This window comes from Equus przewalskii, chromosome 5, assembly GCF_037783145.1.
Source record: "Equus przewalskii isolate Varuska chromosome 5, EquPr2, whole genome shotgun sequence".
NCBI lineage: Eukaryota > Metazoa > Chordata > Mammalia > Perissodactyla > Equidae > Equus > Equus przewalskii.
In genome coordinates, this window is record NC_091835.1 from 30938148 (window position 1) to 30965688 (window position 27541).

General features: G+C 36.0%; 1 protein-coding gene across 50 annotated transcripts in view; it reads right to left on the reverse strand.

The window, feature by feature from the left end:
* Nucleotides 1–27541, reverse strand: part of WNK1 (WNK lysine deficient protein kinase 1) — a 163836-nt gene that overhangs the window by 54304 nt on the left and 81991 nt on the right. For all 50 annotated transcript variants that reach the window (XM_070620414.1, XM_070620411.1, XM_070620410.1 and 47 more), the window contains exons 5-6: nt 2230–2318; nt 422–641 (exon numbers count right to left, since the gene is read on the reverse strand). In XM_070620414.1, the coding sequence (XP_070476515.1) occupies nt 422–641; nt 2230–2318 (309 nt within the window). The remainder of the gene's footprint in view (nt 1–421; nt 642–2229; nt 2319–27541) is intronic.

The window sequence follows — 27541 nt, forward strand, 5'->3', positions numbered from 1 at the left end:
CTTGAAAACTCCCTTCAAAGTAAAAATAATTTACGATCTATTTATACAGTTTATCCAGATGACTGATCAAAGGCTAATGTATTAATATTTAGAAAACATAATTTGTCATTCTAACTAAATAGGCTTATATAAATTAGGAATCATTCAACCTTACCCACTTTCAAAATTACTTCAGAATGCATTATAGTTTGTTCTATCTATCTATCTATCTATCTAATCCACTCATGTATCCATACTTATACATATCTATGTCTGTAGATCTTTTCCTTAAATAAAAATAATTTGGGGCCCATTAATCAACACAATTTTATATCAGTGGGATATGCCATACATACTGCCTCATAAAATGCTTTTTTACTAAACAATATCAATGTATATAAATCTGCAACAATTTTTAAACAGCTGATTAGTGTTAATTTACCATTTCTTGAGCAACATCTTCTGGCACATCTCTCTCCAAGTCAAAGGAAAACTCAATGGCTTCATTGTCTTTGTATTTTCCCTTTAATTTCTTAATATCTTCGATACGTAGCCATAATTTAATGGCTATCTTTTCTCCATCATCTTCTTCTGCTAATTCTACCCGTACCCCTGTTTCCTCCTGGAAGAAGGCATGGTTCAAAAGGTCTTTGATAGAATATCTTCCAAAGAGAGGGAAAAGAAACAAAAACAAAATCCTATTAGATTGAAAAGATAATTTTCAAGTGTGACTAATATTTGTTATGCTTGGAATAATGAAAAAAGACTGTGAAAAGAAAAATGAGGGAAATTTTATAACTCATTTCTACATTGCTCCATTTGAATAGTGATTATAGAGTTTCACTCTAAGTTACAGAACATCATAACAATCTCATTTATGAATAAAGCTGAAATGATCCTTTTTTAATCTAATGATCTAATCTCATATTAGTTAAGTGTACTAATAACAGCAATACATAGAATATCATAGCTTCAAAATGCCACATAATCATTTATATAGTTTATATATATATTTATTTATAGTTAACAAAAATAGTTAACATTTATAGGTAACAAAAATCCTCCTATGTATATGATCTCATCTGATCCTTGACCAATATCCAATTAGCTATCTTTCAATACCTTCTACTATAGCAATCTTTATTTACCCCAATAAATTCTCTCAATTCCTTGTTCAACAATTTGTGTACTAGGCAAGCAGAAGTCTGATTGTGGAATAATCTTCTTTAGATAAATGGTTTCAAAATACCAGTAATCTGGTAAACTTTCATCCAGAAAAGAAACAGAGTAATAGGTTCTAAGACTCAAAACAAATATTCCTTTGTTTATAGTGAAAAAAAAAAACAAAAAAGAAAGAAAGGTCTTAAGGACTCTCCTTTCCAATCAGGGTATATAAAACTAGAAACCCAAATTAAATTTCTACTAAAAAGCTCTTCCAAATAACAAGGTTATGAAAAGAATGAGACTGGAGAAGTGAAGATATGGAATTCTTTAATTTGGTTGATATACCTGATTGCTTACATTCTTCAGGAGGTAGATTATGCTCAATTTACAATTTTTATTTGTACTGGCTGGTCTAATTTGTTCTTTTTTGGAGGCTGAGGGGTTATGGTGAAGGTAGATTATTTTTCAAAAACAGACACTGGACCTTTGCCATACCTAATGGGTGATGAATCAGCTATATGGCAGATCAGATACTTGCTACTCCTCTGAGAAAAGTCTTCTGTTAGTACAAACGACCAAGCCAGATCTCCTAAGCTTTGGACGAAGTCGTCTCTTTTAACTCAAAGGAATTTTGATGTTTTGCTCTTCTTCAATTCTGGCGTAATGACAGCAAATCAAGACTTGTATAGTTGACTTGATTTTAAATAGCCAAGATTTTATTTCACCTTTTAGAATTCAATGAGTAGAAGACTAAGGAACAGATCTGCTGTGTTAGAGACTGAACGCTACTGAGTATTATAAAACACGCTGATGCTACAAGTAGTTTTCCCTGACTGTAGTAGCTATGTTTAAGGTGGTTCTGGTTTACTCAAACTCTACTACACCACATTATACATAATTTCAGCATATCAAATATGAATACTACCTTCAATGGAAAGAATTCTACTTTTAAAGATATTATGTGACATAAATGGAGAAACTAATCACAACTAACATTAAATATACCTTAGATTGAGTGTTGTAGTCAGAGCATATTACATTTTAGGTTTTGCTTAAGCAATACCCAGGACAAAAGAGGCAACTTACCTTTCATCTTTGTTTTGCCGTATGCATCCTTCAATAATTTCCTTCACTTCAGGAATTGCTACTTTGTCAAAACTGGCTGGCTTCACCCCCTGAAAATCATAAAAATAGCAACAGATACACATTAACGGATGCAGGGCCTTTGAACTTTCATTTTTATTGCCTCTTAAGGTTCTACTAGATTGCCTTCTTACCATCCTTTTTTCTGATTTGCCTGCAGGAGCTGATTTATGCAGTCAGAGCTGGGTAGGGCAATTTAGCTCCCATAAGAAAACAATAAGGAATGGTTAGATAGTGGGGTGACTTAACTTCCACAGCCTCTATAGGTGGCTAGGGAAAAATTTAGGCTGTTGTCAATATCTTCTGCTGTTTCAGGTAAAGGAAGTTATTGGTTAAAAAGAAGGCCAAATATTCTAATTGGTTAGAAGATCTTTTTGTCCCCCTTCCCTTTTTTTGAGGAAGATTAGCCCTGAGCTAACATCTGCTGCCAATCCTCCTCTTTTTGCTGAAGAAGACTGGCCCTGAGCTAACATCCATGCCCATCTTCCTCTGCTTTTTATATGTGGGACACCTATCACGGCATGGCTTGCCAAGTGGTGCCATGTCCGCATCTGGGATCCGAACTGGCGAACCCCAGGCTGCCGAAGCGGAACATGCGAACTTAACCGCTGCACCACCGGGGTCAGCCCCGGTTAGACGATTTTTTGTTCAATCTTGTTCTCTAACACATTAATCAACACAGCATTTAACTATTTTGAACAGTCAACCCATGTGTGAGCATAAATTCACACGCTTAGATTGGCAGGTATTCTATTATTATACAAAGTACCCTTTAATAAAGTCAAAAGTACAGAAGGAGTTAAGGATTTGGATTGGTTTGGCATGATAACTGAAGAGCCAATTGTCTTGTACATATGAAACATAAAATGGAAAGAGATATATCAGACCTATATGAAAGACAAGTTTTCTAATCAATTTCAGAAGAAAACTCACTATCACTACTACATGTTATACTAAATAGCATCACAGTGATATTTTAGAATCTTCACAAAGTGCAAATTCTTTGCAAATAAAAATTTCAACAATGTATGAAAAATATACATAAGACATAAAAGCAACAAAACACTCCTATCTGAGAGGTGGTGTGGAAAAAATGTCTCATTACCTATTTCCACCTCATCTAATGATACGGATTGAGCTGAAGTAGCTACACTGGCGTACTGTCCAAGTGGCACTATAAATTCATATACAAAGATCGCAGGGAATGGGAAATAGGGGGGAGGGAGCAGAAAAGTTAAAATAACTTCTAATCATCTACAGTCTCAGTGACAACATACACAATCACGTACCGCATAATGACATTTTGATCAAGGATGGACCTGCATATACAATGGTAGTCTCATGTAGCCTAGGTATGTAGTAGGCTATACCATCTAGGTTTGTTTAAGTACACTCTGATACTCACACAACGACAAAATCACCTAACAACACATTTCTCAAAACATACCCCCATCACTAAGCAATGCATGACTGTATTAAAACAAAATTAATGATGATAATTTGATAAGTCACAGAAATGTATAACCTCTCATAGATCAAAATGAAATACATCAAATGGTTAGCTCTAGAAAGTCAGAGTTGTGTGGGATAATTCTCATTATAATTACTCACTGCATTCTTCAAAAGTTCTGATTTGGAGGATTCTACCTCTAGGGCTAAGTTCCCACAGCAAGGAGCTGTCTAGTAGGGCCGACACTAAAGTTAAATCCATGTAATTAAAAGGTTCGTTTCTGAGCAATGACTACAAAGACTACTATTTGTATTTTTCTCAGTCTTAGTTTTCAAATCCAGCTAAGTTTTCTCAACTGGTCTTTGTCTTCACATAGTAATTCTAATGAAAACAAGAAAATAAGGCTGCTGAAGGAAAAGGCTGCTTTAATTGAGCAAGCAGAACTAAGAACTATTTTAAGAAAAAAATCATGCACACTCAAAGTTCTCTGGTAGTAGAAACAATGGAGATTGTTTTGTATTTGTTTTTAATTTTCCACAATAAACATGAAAAACTGTGTAAAAGCAAACTTTTAAGATGCTATTTATAAATATAATGGGAAGAGCAATCTATATTAAGTTGTAGAACATTCACTATTGGCAGAAAATTATCTGAAAGACTGTTCTTTGCAACACACAGTTGGCCTCTGCATGCAGAGACATTCCAAATGTTACAGGAAAGTAGGTAGAGAGAATATAGAGTATGATTAGGAAATATGTTCCTTCTTCCATAAACACATGCATTTTAGGGGAATGTAGTTTGGCCTTCTCGCAGTAAAACTGTACATATTAAGTTAATAAAAGCACACACATACTGACTATATGAAAATACTCTTCTGTTTCAATTTAGCATAGTCATATTCGAAAGATGAAGGGATGGAACAGAATACTTGAATTCAGTGTGAATTGGATAAGAAGAAGCTATGAGCTTCAGATTCCCTGTCTAGCAAATGGGGAATCTGTCCAACTTACCTACCTATACTCATGGTAGCTAGAATCAAATGTAGTATCTAGGTTGAAAGCTCTTTGAATTATTGAGTTTGCTGACCTAAGGCCATCTTTGACTTCAAAGACAATCACCAAAGATAATAAAGCTTAGGGTTAAAAGGAAGTGAAGAATTCTCTTGAAAAATAATCACCAAGATCCATGGTAAACCTGCTCTCATCCTTGGTTAGCCTTAAAAATAAATAATCCTCTTATTAATCCTACCCATGCAAACCTATACAACACTCATGACTTTACAAATAGGAATTCCTATTTACAAATAGAAATACTAGTTGAACAAATGAGATATAAGGTCATAATAGCAAAACCCGTAACTGTGCATCATATACCACCCTGAATCTACTAGGTTAAGCTGCTTTCTCAAGGTATAACCAAGATTTAGGTATAGAAAATTCCATACCAATGCTATACAACATATTGAGATGCCACTGCTGCCTTAAAAAACGTATTGCACGTACCAAGGTATCCAATAAAACTGAGATACACCTTACCAGGCCACCAGCTAGTTTTAAAAGATTAAGGCTGCTTACTGTTACCCACTTAAGATAACGAGAAAGGTAAGAAGAAATTTTACCGGTTAGCTACCATCAAGAAGCCAGGATTATCAAAATATCTAGCAGAGGTATTATGAATCATTTCGGAAGACGCAAGAATATGTAAGGATTGTAGGGGCCAGCCTAGTGGTGCTGTGGTTAAGTTAGCACATTCTGCTTCAGTGACCCGGGGTTCATCGCTGGTTTGGATCCCGGGTGCAGACCTCTACACCGCTTGTCAAGCCATGCTGTGGCAGGCGTCCCACATAAAATAGAGGAAGACGGGCACAAATGATAGCTCAGGGCTAATCTTCCTCAAAAAAAAAAAAAAAGAATATACAAGGATTGTATATTAAAAATGACCCCAAAAACATAAAAATGAGTACGCAACTTCACTGACCCTGAGAGTGATCTACAAAAAAGTCATCTGGGACATATAACACAAATCTGCTTAAAAATAAACAAGTACAGCTTGTGATATACTTCTCACACTCATAGGCTTCTTGTGCTTAAGACATGAGAGAAATCAATGTATTTTTTAATAACTGATATTTTTCTTAAAAACAAGGTTCATATACTTCAACAAACAATAACTAGAGCCTAAAAATTCTCCAAATGTCACCCCTTTCCTTTATTCTCTGATTTAGCCACATGCAGACCTATTTCAGTCTTGTTCTGACTGCTGGAAAAGCAGTTTTCTTCATCTATTCTGAATGAGGTTCAAAAACACAAAACAGAAAAGAATACTAAGGTAGATAAATTGGGCTAATATTTTACATACAAGAAAACAAGAAAAATTAAGTTAATGAAAAACACATCCTCTCACTCCATTCTTCCAGAGCTAGCAACTCACAGGCTCTAGAAATATTCTCTCTTTCTTTGGTAATTCACAGGATCTCTCTTTAGGCAGTAGTGCCATATTATGCTTTTTGACATGGGACAATAGCATGTTTCTCTGCATTAAACAAAAGTACTTCTTGAACATCTAATGTATATCCATTTAAGATACTTTTGGGGTTACAAAAAATTATGCATTCTCTTAAAACAAAAAACAAAGGCCACTTTTGTGCAATCTTAAACGGACTATTAAAAAAAAAGCAATTGTGACTCCCCAAGGGCACATCAAGAGTTGATACAAGATAAAAAATGCTGCTTTATTTAAATTAAGAAAAACTAAAAACATACACATGCATTTTATAGACGCTGACTTTTCCTTTGAATTCTATATACTTATGGTTTACCAACTAATCAGCTGGAAAAGTGAGTTGTAATATGGTATTCTCTCGTTCAATGTTCTAGTTCTTAAAAACTGTCAGCACTTGCTTCTTAAAAGCTTAAGTTTCAAATGTGTTACGGTAACACTTAACTATCCTTTCACGAAATAAAACTTTTCCTAACCACACAGAATTGAGAAAAGCCTCCTTCCTCCTCACACAAAATATACTTCAACTAAACTACAAAACTTCAAATATCTTAAAAAGCATTCTGAAGTAAACAATTTCAATACTTGAACTGAAACTTTCTATACCTATCATCAAATGACTACAATATACCTTCTGTATATACTGGAAATTTTTACCCACCTCATTTACACAATCCTTTTGAGGGCAGCAGCAGCAATGAGAATTTACGATGACAAACACTGAGCAAAAATCTTTCTTTGTAAAATCCATTAGAAAAGGCAAGATAGACTTGTTACAGTTAGAGGGAAAAGGATAAGACGTAAATTAACAGAGTACATTAACCCACAGCATAAGCAAAACAGACATCAAAATCAGACTGAAGCAAAGTTTCTTGTTTACCACTAGCCATTTTTCCTCAACTTTCAGACAAGAATTTGCTCTGCTCAGACAACAATCTTCTTATTCTAGATCGGCTCTTTAAACAACACTAAATGCTGAACGGCAGGGAAACTCTTCTACTAATCCTCCTGCTTCTCCGCCAACAGCAACAGACCTCTGGACAAGCAAAATGTGATTTTTACTTATTCAAAGCTCCACCCACTATATCCACAGGTTCTGCCTCCTTGACATCAAAATCTACACTAGAAATCTATTTATCTAAACACTCCCTTCCCCATAATTATGTTGAAACTGTGCTTTTAAGAGCAAATGGGGACTGAGTTCAACGACCAAAAGGTAAACTCAGAATCTGTAGCTGAAAGAACACTGGACAAGGAAATCACAACACTGGCGTTGGGTTCTCAGTTCAATCTCTCATATAGCAAATCTGTGTGACCTGGGCCATATCCCTTAAACCCACTTGAAAAGTATGGATAATAGTTCCTCTGTTTACCTAATTTAAAAAGTAGTGATATTAAGGTAAACTGCCTTACCCTCTCTTATGGTACATTAAAAAAAAAATAAACAGCTGTAAACAGAAGTGGTAAGAATTTATTCTTCTTGCTTACTGAGACTTATTATTAAAAGCCTCAATATGCACATCTACCTAAAGACATTTCTATTTGCCAGGAAGATCTCAATGAACCCAAATAACTACTACTTTGATTTTAGGGATTAAGGAAAGGTTTTTCTTCATGGCATTAACAAAGATGGCAGAAAAGAACACTGTTCATTGCATTGTTATAATGGGTAACAGAATAAAGTCCTATCCCTTGTAATTTGGTAAGCATGAATCCCCATCAAGACAGCAGGTACTAACGCTTCAATTACTCAACAAAAGTGGCGTAAGATAAGGGCTTGGAAACTTTGGGAGGAATATTTCTGCTCTAAAGGCTATAGAAATGACTACTGATTCTAAGGAGCTATCTCAAAGTAGTTGCCACTGATACCTGGCTCAATACAATTCATCACTACTAAGTAGGCGGTCTATGATATCAGGAATTGGTCAGAAATACAGTAATGGGGTTGAACATTACCTTTAACTTAAGTGTTTGAGCAAGCCTGCTTAGGACTATGCTTAGCTAAATGAAAATGGAAGAGCTAGAAAACAGGTACCTTGTTCCCTGCTTCAGAGGTTTATCAGACATAAAGATGTGGCTAAGTTTTTAAACTCTATGGGGCAACAAACAAAACCAAAATGAGATAGTTTTTTTTGGACAAAGGTATAATGTGGGCAAAAAAATCTAGATCTATAAAAACCAGCCTTTTCTATATATCAAAATAAGAGTTTTCAGTATATACAATAAAAACACCATTCACATACAGACAACAGTTCACATGTCTAAACTCCAATTCCTCTTTCTTTTTTTTTTTTTTTTTTTGAGGAAGATTAGCCCTGAGCTAACTGCTGCCAATCCTCCTCTTTTTTGTGAGGAAGACTGACCCTGAGCTAATATCCGTGCCCATCTTCCTCTACTTTGTATGTGGGACGCCTACCACAGCATGGCTTGCCAAGCGGTGCCACGTCCACACCCGGGATCGGAACCGGCGAACCCCGGGCCACCAAAGCAGAATGTGCACACTTAACCGCTGCGCCACCAGGTCGGCCCCTAATTCTGCTTTCTCTTAAAGTCAGTGCTTTTCTCTGGATTTCCCTATTTCTTTCAATGGTATCATCATTATTTCCACAATCCAGAACAGAAACCATAGTCATTCTTGGATGCTTCTACCCCCACAATACTTAAGTACTATTATTCTCTATGAGCTCTTTAAACAAAGATAAATGTTTAGAACAGCTGGTAAACACTTCTAACTCCTACTGCCCCTCCAACAGCCAAAGATCTCTGGCCAGGCAAAATGAGATTTTTACTGGCTTCTTTGTTACCTCTCAGAATCACTGCTTCTCTTGCATAACAATTATGACAACTGAAGTCCACATTATCAATACCTCACCTCTTCAAACTTAGACCAATTTAAGATGGGCCTCACTAATCCCATTCTCTCCATCTCTAAGTTGTATTTCACACTGAGGCCAGCTCAACCACCTGGCTTTATTTAATCATCTGACCTTCAACCATTTCCAATCACCTGACATCATTTAACTCACATCACACTGCTCAAAAATGGTAATGGGCTGGCCCTGTGGCCGAGTGGTTAAGTTCACAAGCTCTGCTTCGGTGGCGTAGGGTTTTGCTGGTTTGGATCCTGGGTGCAGACATGGCACCGCTCATCAGGCCATGCTGAGGAGGCCTCCCACATGCCACAGCTAGAAGGACCCACAACTAAAAAATATACAACTATGTACTGGGAAGATTTGGGGAGAAAAAGCAATAAAAAAAAATTTTTTTTTAAATGGTAACAGTTCTCTAGATCTGGAAGATGGCCATAGGATCACAGATCTACAAAGAACCTGAGTGAGAGTCCCTTTTTGTTCAAATGAGAAAATTGTGGGCCAGAGAGATTAATGCCAGGTCAAAGTGGGAATTAACTCATTAATTCTAATTAATTCAACTGCCATCTATGGAGTATCTAGTTTAATAGGTATCAGATACCTACTAGATAACACATTATCTTCAGCACCTAGAATAAAACAGAGTCTATATTCCAGTGCGTAAGGGCCTAGTAAATGATGAAGCAAAAACTGGAATCCAGATTCTACAATGTATAGTTCAACATTACTTCTAGTCTATGTTACAGTGCTTTTAATTTCCTTAATCTGGTGTGAAAAGCCCTCACAATCTAACTTCTACCTACTTCTCTACTCCTAACTCCCCAAAATAAGTCAAACTGGTTACTTGTTCACTGAATACTTCATGTACATTTTTACTGACAAGAATACTCTCTCTACTCCTCCCTTTTTTAGCCAACTGAGTCCTATACTTCTTTCCAGATATACCTCAAAGCATATATACTATAATGAGAAAACAGCAATTACAAACTATCTATATGAATCTTTCGGCATATAAATTATTTACAAGATACCAAGAAACTCAATACTGTCATAATGTACTTAAATATAGAAACCATCTTTCGATATCCTACCAGTTTTTATCCTGTAGTGTAATAATGTGAATTATGCATCAACATTCAGCGTAGATAAGTAAAACTAGCTTTTCTGAGAAATTCTGAAATAAGAATTTCACAACTGTCCTTTAGTACCTAAGACCCAGAATTGTTTAACGGTCTGATTAAGAGCCTTTAATCTTAATCAAATCACAGTAGAGTAATGGAATGACTCTGAAAATCACGCAAAATGTTCCCAAGATACAGCCCATGATACACAGAGTTTTCTTTTACATGTACAATCCAAATTTATTGGATGGAAACAGTTGTAAGATTTATAAAGGAACCGTTTCAGCTAATTCCAGTGGATTTAGGTCTCTGGGATAGCACAAAAAATTCCAGTTGCTAAAGAAAAAAATACCAAGTTTTCCTCAACTTTTCAAACTCTAATCAGGAATCAACCTCATTTGTTTCTGTAAAAAAGTAAGGTGAACTGCAATCTGTTATATAAAAACTAAACGGAATTTCACCCTAACTGCTTTAATTCTGTTTTTCCCAGACAGAATGGTCAAACCTGGCAATTCAAAGGCTAATGAAATCAGTGACAAAGTCAAATTACACAAACAAAGTAATTAAAAATCCCCATTATTTCTACCTTGGTTGTTACGAAGCTGGATCCAGCCAGATTCTTACTGGTATGAACCATTAGTTTACAGGAATTTGAACATACCTTATGATCCCATTGGAAAATAAACCTCTTCAAACTCCCTACCAAATCCAGCTAGCTCTATCAAAGGAAATTAGTTTACCTCATGATTCTCCAAGGCTCATTACTCTCTGGATACATGAAAGCTTGTGTACTGCTCCATCCTTCACATAAAAAATGTACTATCCTTCATCTAAAAAACTGATCCCATTGCTTATTGTAGTTTCTATTCTTTTAATAGCAGACAAAAATTGCTTTAAGGACATTACTACTCTTATTTGGATATTCTCATTACCAATGACAGATTTTGAAGGTAACTGAAATTTTTCTCCCTTGAACAGGGATCATGAACCCTTACACAAGGCTCAAACCTGCGATTCCAGTCTTATGCTACCCATGTACCTAAATTTCTTACTCAGATTTTTTCCCCTTGAGGTCTAGAAAAAAAAGTTACCAAAAAAATAGGTAAAGAAAAAAATTTTAAGGTTTGTATTAATGTCATGTTAGAGATGCTTGGTTTCTGACCTTATTATTATTTCTCCTGCATGTCCTTGGGCAAAATACTTAACCTCTCAATCTATTTTCTTACCTGTGAAATGAAGATATAATCTATTTGCCAGGATACAAACGATTAAAATAATAGTAAAAGTAAAGCACTTTGCAAGGTGATTGGCAAGAAGCAAGATTACAAATAGCTCATTCACTCTCATTTAAAACTGGACATTATTTTAAATTCATTAAATACATTTTAATCACTGCAATTTGCTGACTATCTCTGCATAAAAGTATAGGACAAGAGACAACTTATTTCACTACTAAGCATGTCAATGTTAATGATAATAACCATACCTAGTAAGTATTGATTGATAACTGCATGTCAGGCACTTTGCTACATTCTATATGCATTTCTCACTTAATCCTCATAAACACCTTAGGCTCAGAGAGGTTAAATAACCTGTCCATGGTATCACAGCTAGGAAACAAGGTTGCTGGGATTTGAACTCAAGCAGACCCAACTCCAGAGCCCATTTCCTCCACCAGCAACATAAAATTTTGTTTTGCTTCTTACAGTTGTGTATTCATTTCACAAACACTGACTGACTGCCTATGACTTGCCAGACTCTAAGCACTCGGAATACAGCAAATAACAAGTCAAATAACACTCCTGACCCAAAGAATTTATATTCTGATCGGGGCTTTAAATAAACACTATAAGGCTGGGATAAAAGCCATGAAGAAAAATAAACCATAAGGGGTTAGAAGTGAAGCGTGCACACTTAAGAACATTTTAGACAGAATGAGCAGGGAAGGCCTCTCTGAGCAAGTAAAACTTAAGAGAACTGAATGAACTGCATGTACAGAACAACATATAACAGTTTATTATGAGTGCACTATAGAGTGTAATTATTAAATCATAATCTACATTTACGCCCTTCATATCGGCACTTACACAGACAGGTTTAGAAGCCCTCAGGTCACAGACTGACACCGGAATAGACATTTATGAATTCAGTATAGGATTTTGATATGAGCAGGGGATCCAGGATCAGAACTCTGTTATTTTCTAGATACGTAATTTTGGGCTAGCCATCCTGGTGAATTTCAGACTGTTTATTTTTATAAAGTGTTGATACTAATAGTACTTATCCCTCCCAGGATTGTTGGAATAATTAACTACATAATATATGCAAAGTGTTTAATGCAATGTCTGGCACAGAGGATGTGTATTTATTAACATACTGCTATCATTTGCTATTTACATGGTGGTGTACCACTGCAGGGTCAGACATGTAGTAGTAAATTGATCTATAGAGTAAAAAAGAAACCTGTCCCGAGAGGTTCAGTTCTAATGGGGGGGACAATAGTTAATATCAATTTAATTATATTAACAAAACAGAGGTAGAGTATGGTGGGAACATAGAAGAGAGAACAATATTGGCATGACTTTATTCTAAGAATCCTAGAAAAATTTCTGATAAAGAGTGCCAGAGGACTGTGACTACTGGCTCATTCCTTCAAACAGATTTGCCTCAGCATCCTCATTACTGCAGGTCAATAAAGTTCTCAATTCAAACGTACTTTTGCAGGAACACTGTCTTTCACCCTCTCAAGGAGATCAAAACCCCCTACTTCACTACGTCCATAAAATTCATCTGTTTTACTGTAGTTACTACTTCAATGTTTACCTTCCCTACTAGAAGGTGGGAGAAGATGAAACACTGTTGTATTCCCAACCTGGCACATAGAAGATGCCTAGTTAATAGCTGTTAAGTAAGTGAATAATTGTTAAAATATATTTAAAAGAAACTGAAAACTAGAGCTTATGGTTCAACTGACTAGAGTTCCATGGTCATCAGACCTAGAAAGGTAATCTTGAACTGTTCAAAATAGACTGTTCTCTGTATCCCTTTTCTAAGTTAGTGCCAAACCTAGAGAACACCTTGTGTATTTAGGAGGGCGTGGTTTGCTGATTGCTAACAGGGTATACATAGTAGCTCTGAAACCCGAAATCTGGAGTGGTAGGGAGGGGGAGGGAGGGAGTAGCATGGGAGAGTTTGCACTAGGGAGCCCTGTGATCTCTCAATGGATAACCAACCATATATCCTTAATAAATCTGCAATGGTTAGAAAGGTTGATGGTAACATATACTTTAAAATATTAAATTTATATCCAAAGCAGACTTAAGAGAAAGTACAACACTTCAAGGTGTATTTCAACAGTCATCACTATTGCTTATATAAATGATAGTATAATCTAGGCACTTACTTAAATTCCCCACATTTATCTCATACCCAAAACCCGAGAAAAACTTTTGAAAATTACAAAAAGATATAACCCTTTTTTATTCTTCATTGGATGCCAGAAGATGGGAACGGAGGTTGGTGAAATCAAGACAGCATTTCCCAGATAAGAAATTCAATAACTGACAGTACAGAATAATGGATTGTAGATAATACAAAACTAAATTTTCACAGCTAAGAGGAAAAACAAAGCACTGCCTGCAGTACCCTCAGAAACTAAGAATCCTAACACATTACCAACTGACTTAAAGAACTCAAACTTTTTATTCCATCTTTCCTTCCTTCCTCCCCCCCTTCCTTTCTGCCTTTCTTTTTTTGTTAGTGAGGAAGATTGGTGCTAAGCTAACATCTGTGCCAGTCTTCCTCTACTTTGTATGTAGGCCGCTGCCACAGCATGCCTTGAGGACCAGTGTGTAGGTCTGCACCCAGGATCTGAACTCATGAACCCCAAGCCACTGAAGTGGAGCATGTGAACTTAACCACTACACCATCAGTCAGTCCCAATTCCATCTTTTCAACAGCTTATTATTTTGCTTTTTTAAAAAGCAACCTGTGAATAAGGAAGGAAAGAAATGCAATTAAATAGAGTTAAATTTCTAAGTCAATTTGGTTACTTATAATGCTAGTAAAAAGGTTCCATGAATGACGGAATGATAATTTATTCAAATAATATTTTAGTATTACATTATTTAGCCTACTTTTTTTTGTTTTTTTGTTTTTTGTTTTTTTTGAGGAAGATTAGCCCTGAGCTAACTGCTGCCAATCCTCCTCTTTTTGCCGAGGAAGACTGGCCCTGAGCTAACATCCGTGCCCATCTTCCTCTACTCTATATGGGGGATGCCTACCACAGCATGGCTTGCCAAGCGGTGCCATGTCTGCACCTGGGATCTGAACTGGCGAACCCCGGGTCACTGAAGCAGAATGTGCACACTTAACTGCTGTTCCACTGGGCTGGCCCCTAGCCTACTTTTTATTTATTTAACCAAAAATAAGGTATACAGAACTGGAAGGGACCTCAAGTGCACTGTTTTGGCTCAAACTTCTCCAATTTTAATGTACACATGAATCATATCTGGATATTGTAAAATGCAGGTTTTGATTTAATCTGTCTGGGATAGGGTGAAAATTTTCCATTTTTAACAAGTGCCCTAGGATGCTGATTCTGCTGGTCTTGGGACTGTACTTTGTATAGCAAAGATCTAAACAGTGGATGCTCAAAGGGTACGAAGGGTACGAAGACCCCTGAGGATTCCCAAGACCCTTTCAGAGGGCCTGCAAGGTACTTCCTTTTCCAATGACATATCTCTGTGAGGCCAGATTTTCTTTAAACACTTCAACTCAAACAATATAATCCAATAGACTGAATGGAAAAACAGGTATGAGAATCTGGTTGTCTTCTTTCTGACCTGACATTAAAGAGATGTGCAAAAAGGTAAAAATGGTGCTCTTTTCACTAAATTTTTAAAATTAGTTATGGAAAAAGCTATTTTTTGTAAAAATATTACTGATGTCAGCATATATTGGGCTTATTGCTATATATATATTTTTAAAGATTTTATTTTTCCATTTTCTCCCCAAAGCCCCCAGTACACAGTTGTATATATTTTAATTGTGGGTCCTTCTAGTTGTGGCATGTGGGATGCCGCCTAGCATGGCCTGATGAGCAGTGCCATGTCTGCACGCAGGAGTCGAACCGGTGAAACCCCGTGCCGCTGAAGCGGAGCGTGCAAACTTAACCACTCGGTCACCGGGCCAGCCCCAGTTATTTTTAAATTAATAAATACATTATAAAATTCTGTGCTAATTTCTAATATGGTAAATAGATATAACACAAGTAAACAAAAGCTCTTTGGGACCCTCAATAATGAGTATAAAGGGGTCCCGATACAAAAGAGTTTGAGAGCCACTGAGCTAATAAATCACTCAAGTCTGGTGGCTGCTACCTTGACAAAAGATCTCAATGGACAGAATCTCAAACCTCTACCTGTAGGCCTTTGCAATGTCTTATAATCTTGCCAAGTTCTTTATGTCTAATTATGATTTTTCTGCCCTCATTTAGTCTCTTCCAGGTCAAGAAAACAATTGCTGAGCATCTCCCTCTTCCAATTATGCACATAAGCCTCTTCCCTCAAGAAATTAAAAGGAAGAGCTCTAAAAATTGAAAATGATGGGTCTCAATCAGAAAGGACTCATGACATCAGGAATTGTCTTGAAACATTTAAGGGACTAACAAGTGAAATTATGATTTGGTTTTCCGTATGACATCTCAGAGAACAAACTGAAAGTAATTATAGGGTAAAAATTATGGGGACACATTTTTCAACCAAGTAAAATACAGATCTAGTCCCATAATGGAAAGAGTTAAATTAGTTGCTTAGAAATTACAACTATGAGATTGGAGAATCGATGGAAGAGTATGTGAACAGATGACTTTTTCAAAAGTCTTTCTAATCCTGGAATTTTGACTCTTTCTAACTATTAAAGTTATTAGTTTCTGTTTTATTTGTACAAAATATTTTTCCTATCTTATAAAATGTATTGCTTTTATATGTTTAGCAGTTTCTACTTGCTACTATTCAATTTCATTTGAGAAAGATATTTTGTTAATATTTCAAAGGTCACCTGAAGTTTCATTCCTCTGTTGCTGGGTAAATTCAATTCTCCCAAACTCACACAGTGTCTGATCGACTATATTTGAGATTCCTTTAATTGAGTCACTTATCCTTCAAATTATCACTGAGTGCCTACAAGGTGCCATATGCGATGCTAAGAATACAATATGTATAAACAGATTTAATATATCAGGTTCTAGGACAATATCTTTTTAAAAAAATTAATTAACTAATTTTTATTGTGGTCATAATAGTCTATAACATTGTGAAATTTCAGTTGTACATTAATATCCGTCAGACACCACATAAGTGTGCCCCTTCATCGCTTGTGCCCACACTCCACCCCTCTTCCCCCGGTAACCACTAAATTGTTCTTTTAGGACAATACTTTTCAATACACTGTATATTTCATCCTTCCTGTTCCCAATCTCTCTCTAGAGGTTAGGGTGGCCACAGGTTCAAACAGTTTAACAATGAAAAAACGAGGAAGAAACTACAGAACTAAGGGGAAACAAAACCTGTTGAATATAACAAATGTGGTACATCCATACAATGCAGTATTACTCAGCCACAAAAAGGAATGAAGTACTGATTCATACTACAACATGGATAAACCCTGAAAACATCATGCTAAGTCAAAGCATAACACAAAAACAAAGTATAATACAAAAGGCCATATTTTGTATGATTTCATTTGTATGAAGTGTCTACTGTAGGCAAATCAAATCCACAGAGACAGAAAGTAGATTATCGGTTGCCAGGGATTGGGCGGAAGGGAATGGGGAATACTGCTAATGAATATGGGGTTTCTTTTATGGGGTGATGGAAAGGCTCTGGCATTAGAGGTGATGACTGCAGAACAGTGTGAATATACTAAAAACCACTGAATTGTACACCTTAAAATGATTTAAATGGTGAATTTTATGGTATGTGAATTTTATCTCAAAAGAAAAAACCCTCTGAAAAACTGAAAACCGTAAATACTATACTGAGAATATGGAAACAATAAAATGGGTCTTTCTAGGTTCTATTAAATTAACACCAAAGACTGCTTTCATTTGAGAAGGGGATTTTCTTCTCATATGAACTCAAGTTTGCATTTGTAAATAAAGATGCATTTGTTTATTAGTGGTGTCTCAAATGCCTTTTCTTAAAAATCTAATTTGTTTTTGTTACTTTTATCAAATAATTGCTTACACAAATTTTTATCTGATCTTATGGCAGTGCTGTCCCTGACAGTCTTAAGCCAAAGAATTCTGAAACACACTGCTTTCAGCCCTGAGCCTCTGGTGAGCAACTTTTTTTTTTTTTTTTTTTTTTGAGGAAGATTAGTCCTGAGCTAACATCTGCCACCTATCCTCCTCTCTTTGCTGAGGAAGACTGGCCCTCAGCTAACATCTGTGCCCATCTTCCTCTACTTTATATGTGGGATGCCTGCCACAGCATGGCTTGACGAGTGGTGTGTAGGTCCACACCCCGGATCCGAACGGATGAACCCCAGACCGCCGAAGTGGAACATGTACACTTAACTGCTGCACCACTGGGCCGGCCCCCTCAGTCATTAACTTTAACCAGTTCATCATGTTTGCTGGGTTGGGTATGGAACAGTGATAAAATTTAATATAGGTCACCCATAAAATTTGCATTTAAAAAAGTCAGTACTACCATATAACTTGATTTCTTTAAATAGCAGAGTTACTTTTATACTTCATTTTAAATTAAAATAATCTAAAATTCCATGATCTGGGGCTGGCCCCGTGACCGAATGGTTAAGTTCGTGCAGTCTCCTGCAGGCGGCCCAGTGTTTCATTGGTTCGAATCCTGGGCGCGGACATGGCACTGCTCATCAAACCCGGCTGAGGCAGCGTCCCACATGACACAACTGGAAGGACCCACAGCTAAGAATATCCAACTATGTACTGGGGAGCTTTGGGGAGAAAAAGAAAAAAAATAAAATCTTAAAAAATAAATAAATAAATAAAATAAAATTCCATGATCCCCTGAGACACTATTAAGTATCAACCTTTATTTGTTTAGAGAAAAAAATCAGGAACTGAATTCACGAGTTTAGTCAGAGACACATCACTACTAAATAATGGAGACAGCCCAGTCAATGCCTAGTCAGTGTCACTAACAGCAGCCTATGAAACAGTAGAGCCATTTTCTGCTGGTACATAATGAAATCTACCCCAGTTTCAAATTAGAAATACTTCAAGACCAACAAAGGCGGCTGGTGGCTGAGAGAGACAGCAAAGAATGTTTAAATATATGGCTATCTTATGCATACTTCATTCTCCTAGTCTGTTCAGTATCAAAACATTTAGCACTGTTGGTAGGTAAATAAAAAGTAACAGTTCAGAAAACCCTTGTGTTTAAAATCCAGAATGATCAGCTCAAGCAGTAATAGTGGATTTGTTTAAGATGTTATTTATTCTTTGGACAATAGCAAGAATAAGTACGGCCAGTGAAAAATGGTTATTAGATTAAAACCTCTTATGTTTTCATCACAGAATTAAAGTTATAGTTCTATTCTTAACAGAGAGAAAAGACTGCCCAGAAATTTTCAGAGCTAATAATTTAAGTAGCTACTTGCTTGCACTGAAATTCTCATGTCTACTATAAGTACAGAGGCTAACAGCATTGTAACAGAACAGTACCACCACTTTTGCAAATTGGTAGTTACTTACAGAATTCTTTAGAGATTTTTTTTTTTTTTGCTGAGGAAGATTCACCCTGAGCTAACATCTGTGCCAATCTTCCTCTATGTTGTATGTGGGCTGCCGCCACAGCATGGCTGCTGACGAGTGGTATAGGTCCACGCCCAGGAATCAAACTCGGGCCACTGAAGCAGAAGGCGCCGAACTTAACCACTATGCCATGGGGCTGGCCCCTAGAGGAGAATTTTTTAAGAAAATCTGGCGACATGTGTTTAGAATAGGAGTCAGCAACTTTTTATGTTCAGAGCCAGAGAATACATGTTTTAGGCCTTTTGGACTGTATTGGTCTGTTGTAATTATTCAACTCTGCCATTGTAATGTGTAAAAAGAGGCACAGATAAAACAGAAACAAATGAGTATGGCTGTGTTTTATTACTTTACTTATGGACACTGAAATCTGAATTTCATATAATTTTCACGTCATGACATAGTATTCTTTTGATTTTCTCCTCAACCATTTAAAAATGTACATGGGCTGTACAAAAATGGGCAGCAGGCTGGATTTGGCCTGAGGATCATAGTTTGCTAATCCCTGGTTTAGAGTATGATGGACTGAAGAAAAGTAACAGATGGAAAGTTAGTAAATAAAACAAACCATTCCATATACAAATTATAAATTTTATAGTCCTAAAATTTAAAGTTACATATTTAACCTCATAATCAGGTTTGACGTTCAGTTTGATCTTCTTAAGAAGGTATGTATTTATAATGAGTATTTATTTTCATGTTACTATTTATTTGCATAAATGTTAAGTGGAAAAAACAATTTAGCTTAATTGAATTCTAATTCATAAAGAAAATCAATCTCTCATTCATCCACTTTAGCCATCTCTACCACAACTCCTAAAGTCAGACTATCAATCATTCCTTCAGATTACTGCAATAGCCTCTCAATCGGATTTTCAGCTTTTAGTCTTTCCCCATAAATCTATTCTCCACTCTGCAGTCAGAATAATCTTTACAAAATTTAAAAATTTAAAAATTTAAGTCTGATCTTATGACATCTACCCAGTCTTAAAGTGCTGCAATGGTTTCCCCAATGTTCAAGTATAGTCAAAGCTTTCCTCTCCTCTCTGATTCCCTACCTCTTCCTTTTCCTACATCCAAACTCTCCAGACATACAAATTATAGATTTCTCACATGCAACACTATCTTAGTCTCCCTATTTCTTTAACATAATTTTCCTAACCTGTCCAAACTCAAATAGGCACCACTCCTAAGTGCTTTCGTTAAGTATGCATCTCTGGAATAACTTTTTATACAACATGGTAACTGGTTTACACGTCTGTTCCCCTTCCCCTAGTACGTTCTTGAGAGACAAGGATTGTGTTTTACTTCACATTAATATTCAATACCCAGGATCTATAAAAAAGTCTGAAACATAGTAGAGACTTAAAATATTTGTTGGATGAACCTATGAACTGCCATGGGATGAACCGTGTCCCCCAAAAAGATATGTTAAAGTTTTAATCCTCAGTATCTCAGAATGTAACCTTATTTGGAAATAGGATCATTGCAGGTGTAATTAGTTAAGATGGGGTCATCCAGAAGTGGGGTGGGCCCTTAATACAATCTGACTGGTGTCTTTATAAGAAAAGGAGACACAGAGACACAGACAAACAAAGGGAGAATACCACATGATGACACAGAGAGACAAGCCAAGGAATGGCAAGGATTGCCAGTAAACCATCAGAAGATAAGAGGCAAGGAAGGATTCTCTCCTACGTGTTTCAGAGGGAACATGACTGTTGAAACCTGGATTTTGGACTTCTGCCCTCAGAACTGTGAGACAAATTTCTATTGGTTTAAACCACCCAGTTAAAGTACTTTGTTACTACAGCCCCAGAAAACTAATGCTCAAATAGTTGGTGAACCAATTTAAATTTCAGGTATTTACAATTTCCTGGGTCCCTCTATATCCCCATTCTCGACTCTTCCTTGAAAGTTAGGTAAAAAAATCAATCGATATAAGCAGACTTGGTGAGGTCAGTGATGCAATACAATGTGAGAGAACAAATAATTAAATTCACATATTTGGATTCAAACAAGAATTTGTACTTGATCTACCGAAACAATTGGGTGGTTCAGATTTGTTTTAATTGTCAACCATTCCGTCATTTCTAGCAAAATCAGGATAGTTAATGAAAGGAAATAAAATCCTAACCAACTAAAAGAAAAAAAGGGGCAAATTACCCTTAGGAAAAGTAAAAACATAAAAGTAATTTACTTATGAAATTTTATTTATTACTCTTATAGTTAATTTTTAAAAATAAGAAACTCTTATTGATGATGTCACTAAAAAAGTTGAGAATTCTGTTTTCATCTTCTCTCTCACACACAGACATTGTAATTATAATGGGAATGGAATCTGACATTATCAAGAGATGCTCTCTTTATTCTCATTAGAAAATTCCCAGAAGTCAAATACCACCCACAGTCTTTTGTTTTTCCAACTTTATCCCCAAACCTCCATTGATTAAACTAAGAGTCAGCCATTTTTTTCAACTCTTTCTCACAGGTAAAGTACACACTCGCCCTTGCCAAGCCTTTTATCTTTTTAAGAACTATCACTATTTGCAGGTGAAATGATCTTGTTCAGAGAAAATCCTAAGGAATCTACTAAAAAACTATTAGAATTAATAAATTAGTTCAGTAAGGTTGTTAGATTCCAGATCAATATAAAAAAACCAATAGTATTTATAATGAACAATCAAAAGTTAAAAGTGAAAAAAAGTTTCATTTACAATAACATCACAAAAAAAATACATTACTTAGGAATAAATTTAATAAACGAAATATATAACTTATACTCTGAAAACTATAAAACATCGTTGAAAGAAATTACAGAAGATCTAAGTAAATGGAAAAACATCCCATGTTCATGAACCAGATGACTTAGTATAGTTAAGATGGCAATACTCCCCAAACTGATCTATAGATTCAATGCAATACCTATCAGGATCCCAGCGGACTTCTTTGTAGAAACTGACAAGCTGATTCTAAAATTTATATGAAATTGCAAAACATCTCGAAGGGCCAAAACTTGAAGAATAAATTGGACTCACACTTCCCAATTCAAAACTTACTACAAAGCAATGGTAATCAAGACATATACCGTCATGCATTGCTTAATCCTGGAGATACATTTTGAGAAAGCCATCCTTAGGCAATTTCATCATCATGAGATCATCACTGAGTGTACTGAAGGGAATCAAAATTTGCCACCCCAGAATGTGTCTCTTTAACATGAGGATTATTTTAGGCTGATTATTTTTAAGAAACAAAAAGACTCAGAGAGTTTTTCTTGTTACTTACCTAAAAGAATTCAGATAAAAAAACCTGTCTCGGGAAGTGAGCTAGCACCTTAGCGTCACATGACCTAGGCGGTAGGCAGGGAGGAACCTAGAAAAGCCTGTTGGCTGAGTTCCCCTCTGTGCACTTCTGTTTCTGTGTGGCCAGACACTGGCTCCCTTTCACCAACCTGTAAATTGCCTTCCTTTCCTCTGAAGTCTCTGATTCTCGCCACCTGCCAACATCTTTTGTCTTTGGCTAAGGATGGTATTTAAGGTGAAGTCTTCAGCCATTTTGACAAGTTAGTACATTTTCCTGGGTTTCTCTCATGTACACATGTCATTAAACTTTTGTTTGTCTTTCTCCTGTTAAGGTCTCATGTCAATGTAATTCTTAGACCAGCCAGAAGAACCTAGAAGGACAGAGGAAAATTTCTTCCTCCCCTACAGTACTTACACAAACTGAGATGGTATAGCCTACTACATACGTAGGGTATATAGTACTTATCTTATGGGACTACCATCCTATATGCGGTCCATCGTTGACTGAAATGTTATGTGACACGACTGTAGATCCAAGGAATAGAACTGAGGGTCCAGAAATAAACTCATGTCCCTATGGTCAACTGATTTTCAGCAAGGGTGCCAAGACTATTCAATGAGGAAAGAACAGGCTTTTCAACAAATGGTGTTGGGACAACTGGACAGTCACAAGCAAAAGAACAAAGGTGGATCCTTACTTCACACCATATACAAAAATTAACTTCAAAATGAATCAAAAATCTAATTAGAAGAGTTAAAACTATAAAACTTGTAGAAGAAAACACAGGGGTAAATGTTTCTGACTTTGGATTTGGCAACCGATTCTTAGATGACACCAAAAGCACAAGCAAAAAAAAAAAAAGATAAGATAGATAAATTGGACTTCATCAAACTGAAAAACTTTTGTGTTCCAAAGGACACTATCAGGAAAGTGACACTATTAAGAAAAAACAAACCACAGCACAGAATGGGAGAAAATAATTGGAAACCATATATTTGATAAAGGACTTACATCTAGAACATACAAAGAACTCAAATAACTCAATAATAAAAAGATAAATAACCCAGTTAAAAAATGAGCAAAGGAGCTGAATAGGCATTTTTCCTAAGGGTGAGGGGAGACATACAAACAGCCAATCAGCACATGAAAAAGATGTTCAACATCATTAGCAATCAGAGAAACAAAAATCAAAACCACAATAAGAGAGCATTTCAAACCTACTAGGAGGGCTGGAATTTAAAAACTCAGATAATAACAAGGGTTATCAAGGATATGGAGAGATCAAAACCCTCTTACACACTGATGATGGGAATGTAAAATGGGGCAGCCACTTAGAAAACAGTCTGGCAGTTCCTCAAATGGTTAAACACAGAGTTAGCATATGAGCTAGCAATTACACTACCAGGATTATATCCACAAGAATTGAAAACAGATGTTCAAACAAAAACTTGTACACAAATGTCCATAGCAGCTCTATTCACAATAGCTAAAAGGTGCAAACAGCCCAAATGTCCAATGGGTGGATGGATAAACAAATGGTGGTATATACATACAATGGACTATTACTCAGCCTTGACAAGGAATGAAGTACTGATACATACTACAACATGGATGAACCCTGAAAACACTATGCTAACTGAAAGAAGCCAGTTACAAAAGACCACATATTATATGATTCCATTTATATGAACTGTCCAGAATATTGAAATCTACAGAGACAGGAATAGGTCAGTGGTAGCTTAGGGCTGGGGGGATGCAGGTACAGAGGATGACAGATAAAGGGTACAGGATTTCTTTTTCAGATGATGAAATTATTCTAAAATTGACTGTGGGGATGGTTGTACATATCTGTGAATATACTGAAAACCACTGAATTGTACAATTGTACCTTAAATGGGTGAACTACATGGCATATGAAACATCTCAATAAAGCTGTTTAAAAAACCTAAATGTACATTTCTTTTTTTATTGAGCACACACAATAAAAAAGAAAAATTATTCCTGATCAATACTCTGACCCAGCACATTACGTCACACAGAGAATCAATCAATCAAATCCCCAAAGGGCCTTTAAGAGCCATAAGCACAAAATAACACATTTATAAAAGTCACTGAAGGACAGAAAGCAGACTTTAAGAACTACTGAAAGCCTATGACTTGATTATGTAGTCAGATTCATACTCATAAGTTTCGATAACTTCATATTCAGCTGCCCAAGAAATAATTTGCCTTATATTTCCTATTTAATTGAAAAGCTGAAGGAATAAAAGAAAGTCAAATTCTTTAAATAAGCCCCAATAACAGATTTTGGAAATTTATGAAACCAATGCATTTGAGCTTTATCAAGCTAACAAAAGCTCATTATTACTACTATCCTCCCAATCTTTGGTGGCAGAAACTCTTATGTCAAATCATTCTAAAATATCAAGAATCTACTGAGATAGAAGACATTTCAGAGATCATCTACTTACACGTCTAATACAATAAATTTATTTTTAAACTTTTTCAAATGTACCTTCTTACACAATTTCAACACATTGCTCTTCACAACAACCTTAGTAGGCCTGGCAGTTATGATGACCATTACCAGATGTGGAAATTCAGGCTCAGAGGTGATTTGCCTGAAGTGACATAATAAAGACACCTTTTATTCTTTAGTAACATGACTCATACAGCATGCTGACATATAAATTTACTTTGATTCGTAGCAACTTTTATCTTTTCCTCAGCTTTGAATCTATTAGCTTGTATCTCCTCTCTCATTGCTTGGTTACTTATCCTACTTTTTAAAAAATCAAACTGGTTTGGTATCTAGTCATAGAGTTGAGGCAAAAAGAAAGAATGACCGAACCTGTGTCACAACACACTTAATTCATCTTCTCAATCTTAATCTCCCATCTATTCTAGACACGAACCTTGTTATCACACTAATAGAGTAATCAACTGTTTTCATGCATGTGAATATAAGCTCCATGAGAGAAGGGACTTTTTAACCTCATTACTTGGTGTATCCTCGGTACACAGTATTAGTGCTTGGTCACAGTTTATAATAAATAAAATATTCACAAACAGATGAAATCTGTCAAGTGGAAAGGATACCAAATAAGATTAATATTTCTCCTATGAAGTCTTACTCATTTGTGTCAACACCTCACCATAATCTACTCTTCAAAGACTGGTAGGAAGAATTCAGAATATAAAAAACTGAGGACTAACAAAGTATTTTAAACTATTATAGCTTATGAGAAGGAATAAATAAGTCATAGATGAGAATCTGCTCTTTTATACTTACATACACAAGTACAAACAATGAATCAAATGTTTACATAGTAGCATGTATCAATGATAAAAAGCAATTCTGGAGGCTTGATGTGTTTCCCAGTTGTTATTTCCTGGTCAGTCCAAAATTCCATAGATGTTATTTTAAGCCTTTACCACATTTAAAGGCTGTCCTTCATTCTACACCTCAGAGAATATGACTTAACTCATATTTCATAGAAAATAACCAGGATCTACTGCTACATTACCAGTACCAGGTACTGTGCTAAATAACCTGTAAAGGGGTATCAGTATCCTTCCTTTACAGAGGGATTAAGTGACTTGCTCAAAATCATATAAGAATAAGAGAAGGGATGTGAATCCAAGACTGTGCCTCCAAAACCCATCTTAATAGCTTATCTCAAGAAAAAAATCTTCCCTCTTAAGGCTTCCCGTATATACCACGCTCCAGATCTCACTGAATCCCGGCTATTACTCTACCAATTATCCCCCCTTCTACTGTAATTTCAATCTTTCTCTTTTCCTCTTGCTACTTCTAAAAGCCTATAATCAAATGGAAGTTTCTTTCCTCTTTAAAAGATAACAATACAGTAAAGGCAAAAAATACTTACAAGGAGACACAAGTTCCTCTTAATTACAGACCCCTAACTCTTTGCTCTGAGATGAGAGGCAGGATTTGGGAGTTTTGGGAAAACCAGTTAGCGATTGATTCTTGTCCCTCCCTTCCAACCACAAAACAACATTCTCACACTATTTGATCAATTTGCCTTTCCTGTGGTTGTACTATGGTGCCTAGCACCTCAGTGTTCACATACATCCTATCTTGGTTTCTTGGAACACTCTCTCACTTCTCCCTTTTTTGCCAGTTCACATGACAGCTCTTTTTGTAAAACCTTCCCTAATGCATAGTAGAGCTGACCACTGTGCCTCTGTTGCTCCTAGCACTTGTCTCCATTATTAATAATACTCATCACACTATAGTTACAATTATTTCCTTACATGTTTATCCTCTAGATTGGAACTAGTTTTCTGAAGACAGGGGATATCTACGTTATTCATCTTTAATCACCTGCTGTCAAGCTCTGGACCTGGCACATAGCAGGGATTCAGAAAATGTTGCAGATATTTGCATTTGAGACTTCTATTTGGGACAGTGCTAGGGATAAGGATGAAGTTAAACAGAAATACTTTACAGAGGTACGATTACAAATTTTAAAGAAGGCTATAAATCAGTAAAAATAAACAGCAAGCACTTATATAGTGCTTATTATACGCTAATAAGCACTATTTTAAATGCTTTACATTAATTCAATTTTTGAACTTATAAGTAAAATAATCAATTACAAATAAAACTCTGTGATTCAGATCAATTGAGAAGCTCACCTGAGAGAAGGCAAAGATCATTACGCAGTGAAGCCAATCAGATAAAATTTCACTGGGGAAGTTAGTTAAGTACAGTATAAGGATTGATTGGATAGCAGAAGAGTACATAGACAAAGACAAAAATAGCATGTACATATGGACAGCAATAAAAGAAAATATGTGGCATATGTGTAGGATAATAAAAAGAGGACTGGCTTGACTAACAAAAGTGTTTAGATGAAGATGAGGAATACCAAAAGATAATATTAAGAATCTGTACATGCTTCGATAAGCAAATTGGTGTCATATAACATAAGTTCCTTATACCAGTAAGAGACAGCAAGAAAATTCAACTAGTTTAAGTGAAGCAGAAAAACAAATTCATAATGCAAACTACTGCTGGAAGATAGTGTAAGGAAGATGTGAAATCAGAGTTCTGACAAGGGGAATAAAGAAGGCTTCATCTAAGAGTTCTTCTGAAGCAAGAACCTGATAAACTGGAAGGAGTGAGTAAAAAAACAAGGAGTCAAATACACTCCTTTAAGTTTCAAGATTTGTAAATAAAACAAAGGGG